At 40.9% G+C, this 4,687-nt stretch overlaps 1 protein-coding gene across 1 annotated transcript; it reads left to right on the plus strand.

The window, feature by feature from the left end:
- The first annotated feature begins 210 nt into the window (after positions 1 to 210).
- LOC128514296 (potassium voltage-gated channel subfamily S member 2-like) lies at positions 211 to 2,827 on the plus strand. The gene has a single exon (XM_053488080.1). It carries the CDS (start codon positions 887 to 889, stop codon positions 2,342 to 2,344), a length of 1,458 nt encoding a protein of 485 aa, XP_053344055.1. The 5' UTR covers positions 211 to 886; the 3' UTR covers positions 2,345 to 2,827.
- The last annotated feature ends 1,860 nt before the right edge of the window (positions 2,828 to 4,687 follow it).

Below are 4,687 nucleotides of genomic sequence, written 5' to 3' on the forward strand. Positions count from 1 at the left end.
GATGATGATAATAACATGTGAAATTGCTTTTTGGTAAGAGATAGTACCAAGTTAAGTAATCAATTAATTAAAACGATCACCCCCTAATTCCTCCACGGGGCGGGAGAGAGAGAGAGAGATAGATAGAGGGAGGGAGAGAGAGAGAGAGAGAGAGAGAGACTGTAGTTGTATAGAGTAATACAACAATAGCTCGGATGATGAGCAACATTTTTCTCCTTGCTGTCGCCATAGTGAATTGGCAGCGGCGGCTCGCGCACCCCTGGAGCGCTTTTAGTGGATCTGTCCCTATCGGAACATCAGCACGGGCGCGCGCGCGGTGACAGCAATCCGCAGTGACTTCCTCCATCACAGACAAAGAGCGCGAGGTATTTAAGGAGGGACGTTTTCTTTTGTGCGCGTTAAGAAATTTGATCAGCAGTAAAAAAGGAGACGGCTTGGCGGTTGGGTTCCGTGCTGCGGGAAGGAAAGGAAACCCCTCTGTCTGTCTCCTAATCCGCACAGACATCGACTCGTCTGGAGGGCGTAAAGCGGAGGGTCTGGGAGGTGTGCGCCTCATCATCCCCAAATCTCAACTCATGACTCTTACTGGAATCACTCTCTGCTATTTCCCGCAGTCGATATAAGGATCGTTTTAGACAGTGAGTGAATCAAATCAAATCAATCAATCAATCAATCAATCAATTAATTAAATGAACACTTGGGACAATGACGTGTGTGACACGACTGGGCGACGTTCTAAGGGCTGATCATCCGCTGCGCGCGCAAAAACATCCAGGAGTGAAACCTCCCCAGTGAAATGGCCAGCTCTTTACTGAGTTTCATAACTCTCAGCTCCCGAGTGAGATTATAATCCCACAGTAATTTTTCAGTTTGCGCAAAAGCTTGCATGATTTGCGAAAAGGATCAAGACATGTTTGCACACACGCTCAATGATCTAAACGTGTTTAATACCGAGAACAGCGCCATACGCATTAACGTAGGAGGCTTCAAGAGGAGACTGCTCTCTAGCATCCTGTCTCGCTTCCCTGAAACACGACTTGCTCGTTTGCTGCGATGCCAGTCAAAGGAATCCATCCTGGAGCTGTGCGATGACTACGATGACGCAGAAAGGGAGTTCTACTTTGACCGAAATCCTGCACTTTTCCCCTATGTTTTGAATTTCTATAACACAGGCCGCCTGCATGTTATGGAAGAACTCTGCATTTTCTCATTCAGCCAGGAAATCGAATACTGGGGGATCAATGACTTTTTCATCGACTCCTGTTGCAGCAACACCTACCACTGCAGAAAAATGGAGCCATACCAAGAGGATTGGGAGGATAAAAGTGACGAGGGCAGCACTAATTCTTCCTTTGATGAGATTTTATTATTCTATAGTGACGCGACCAAGTTTGACAAGCAACCGCTTGGGAGAATCAGAAGAAAGATTTGGCTGATACTGGACAATCCAGGTTACTCTCTGTGCAGCCGAGTCATTAGTGTTTTCTCTATTCTGGTGGTGCTTGGCTCCATAGCCACCATGTGCATGAACAGCATGAGTGATTTTGCTACACTGGATAGTGAAGGCCTTCTTCAGGAAGACCCCCGTTTTGAGACGGTGGAGCATTTCGGGATAGGCTGGTTCACATTCGAGCTGGTTGTCAGGTTTGTTGTTGCACCAGACCTACTCCATTTCTTTGAGCACCCATTAAATATAATCGACTTGGTATCTATTTTACCATTTTACCTTACACTGATGATTGATCTTGTGGCTGAGAGGCGTCCCACCTTGGAGAACCTGGGACGAATAGCACAGGTTCTGAGGCTGATGCGGATCTTTAGAATCCTTAAGCTCGCACGCCATTCCACTGGCCTGAGATCACTTGGAGCAACTCTGAAAAACAGCTACAGGGAAGTGGGTCTGCTACTGCTCTATTTAGCAGTGGGGGTGTCATTCTTCTCTGTTATGGCCTATACCGTTGAGAAGGAGGAAAATGATGGACTAACTACTATCCCAGCCTGCTGGTGGTGGGCAACAGTCAGCATGACTACAGTGGGCTATGGAGATGTGGTACCAGGGTCTATTGCAGGAAAACTCACTGCTTCAGCGTGCATCCTTGCCGGCATCTTGGTGGTGGTGCTGCCCATCACACTCATTTTCAACAAGTTCTCTTTGTTTTATAAGAGGCAGAAACAGTTGGAGATTGCCATGAGAAGCTGTGATTTCAGTGGAGACATTAAGGAGGTACCTTCAGTGAACTTGAGGAACTATTATGCGCATAAAGTGAAGTCTCTAATGGCCAGTCTGTCCAATATGAGCCACAGTTTTCCCAGTGACCACAGCTTGACTGGGTCACTGCAGTAGCTCAGGGACGTTGACAGAACTCTCGTATGTATGGCTCCATCAGAACACACATTTAAATATCATGCAGTACAGTTCTGTCTTACCAGCAAAACCTACTTACCTGATGTTGACTGTATTGTACCGAGTTCAGATGTGTTTAGTGATCCAGTGTTATCTGTCTCGTTCAGTGTGTTGGAAAAATATCCCCAAAATCAATCTATACTATTTCATAAAAACAGATAGCGTATCCACTTGCTAAACTTAATACTGAAACAATCACCATCTGCCTTTAATGGAGTGGTTTAAAGAAATAATGTGTGTATGTGTATGTCTGTTGAAGTTCTGTACTTAAATTTAATCAGTGTTGCTGCAGTATAGTCCTCTTGCAAGTGTTAATTATGAGGATGTACAGTGTTCTACAGTGAAAGTGTTTCTGTTGTATGACTAACTATAAAGTGATATTCTAATTAACTGCTGTTTTATGATAAAGGATAGGATAAAGGAAATAAATCCAATTCGTGTTTTAATGTTATTACTTAAACATAAAGACATGTCTCCAGTTTATTATAATTGTTAAATATTTGACTGCAATTTTTTGATTAACTTAATGCAGTAGATTCCAAACAATACTATTTTAGTTAATCTTTGCAGTATAATCCACATTTAATTGTAAATTTCATTTAAACAGCTTTAACAGGTTTTAGTATAATGTGACATTACCATGTCAGAGATGTACATAAATGTATTAAGACATTTTTTTCCCTTCAGAAGTTTGATTCACATGGAATGGCAGATGTCAATTTACTTGGCAGATGTCTGTTTTAAATGTTTCTAATACAGCATTACTCTATTCTAGCCTTTGTCAAGTTTAAAAATGCCACTGTCTAATTTGAAATCTGCAGTATCTTTGCAACCAACTAGGGGGCTTAGAGAAACCCTACACTTTGAGAAACAGTGCTATAATCAACATTTATCTATGAACATTCAAGTAACACACTACATTTAATAACAACTGCTGGGAGCTTAAGAGATCATTAAAAAGAGTATTATAAAAATATGTAAGAAAGTTACAGGGAAAACTTGAAAGGCGGCATGGTGGCTTAGTGATTAGCACTCTCACCATGCACCTCCAGGGTCCGGGTTCGATTCCCAGTCAGGTTTGTTTTCCCCCTCTGTGTGCATGAAGTTTGCTGCTTGGTTTCATCCAGGTACTCTGGTTTCCTCCCACAGTCCAAAGACATGCAGATTAGGCTAATTGGCATTCTCAAATTGCCAGTAGCTAATTTGGTTCGTAGTTAACTCACCCCAAAGTCTTATATGCTAATTCATTTTCTGGGACTAAGTTTGCGAAACATTGACAAAAGGTCTCCTGTGTAGGAGGCGCCCCAGTGTATAGGCCAGGTGCTCCAGTGTGTACAGTATGTTTGGAAGTAGGTGTGCTTAAGAAAGCACACATTGCAAATGACAAAATGATGATAAACTAGTGTAGAACTTTTGAAGGCTCTACATTGTTCACCATGAAATACTGATACAATTATTTAAATTATGTAATATGTAATTTGTCTTCAACTCGTTGTTTTAATTTTACTTTAATTGATTGATGCTGACACCAGTGTTGGGGCATGGGGAAAGGTTTTAAAGAAGCCAACTGAGACAAGACCTCTAACCTATGTCCTTTATTATTATTATTATTATTATTATTATTAATATTAATATTAATATTTCATTATTATTACTATTATTCATTAATTTATTCATTGATCTTCTATAGTGTTTATCCTGTACAGGGTCTCGGTTGGCTTGAAGCCTATCCCAGTTGACTTTGGCGCAAGGCAGGGTACACCCTGGGTGCCAATCCTTCGCAGACACACACACACACACACACACACACACACACTACAGGCAATTTGGAAATGCACATTAGCCTAATTTTCATGTATTTCGATTATGGGAAAAAAACTGAGTACCTGGAGAAAATTAAAAAGTCTACCCTGGAGGTGCAAAGCCACCATGTTGTATTATTATTATTATTATTATTATTGTTCTGCGATGGACTGGCACCCCATTATTATTATTATTATTTTATTTATTGTTTTCTGCGATGGACTGGCACCCCATTATTATTATTATTATTATTATTATAAGTAGTAGTAGTAGTATTTTGTGTGTGTTGTTAATAGGATGGCACTTTAACAGGAATGTAACCAGATGAACTTTTAGAGCATCTGTTATAATTGTACACAAGCATGTATGTAGTCACACACTCCAGCTGACACACAGACTTGATTCTATGATTCTAAACTTTTTAAATTTTTGCTTTTTTTCATTTTATTTTTGAAACTCCCCACTCAAAGGGATAACCGG

The sequence above is a fragment of the Clarias gariepinus genome, chromosome 26 (assembly GCF_024256425.1).
Source record: "Clarias gariepinus isolate MV-2021 ecotype Netherlands chromosome 26, CGAR_prim_01v2, whole genome shotgun sequence".
Classification (NCBI taxonomy): Eukaryota; Metazoa; Chordata; class Actinopteri; order Siluriformes; family Clariidae; genus Clarias; species Clarias gariepinus.

Bases quoted from the DNA above. Each gene is read 5' to 3' on its own strand.
- LOC128514296 (XM_053488080.1), top strand. From the start codon at position 887: ATGATTTGCGAAAAGGATCAAGACATGTTTGCACACACGCTCAATGAT.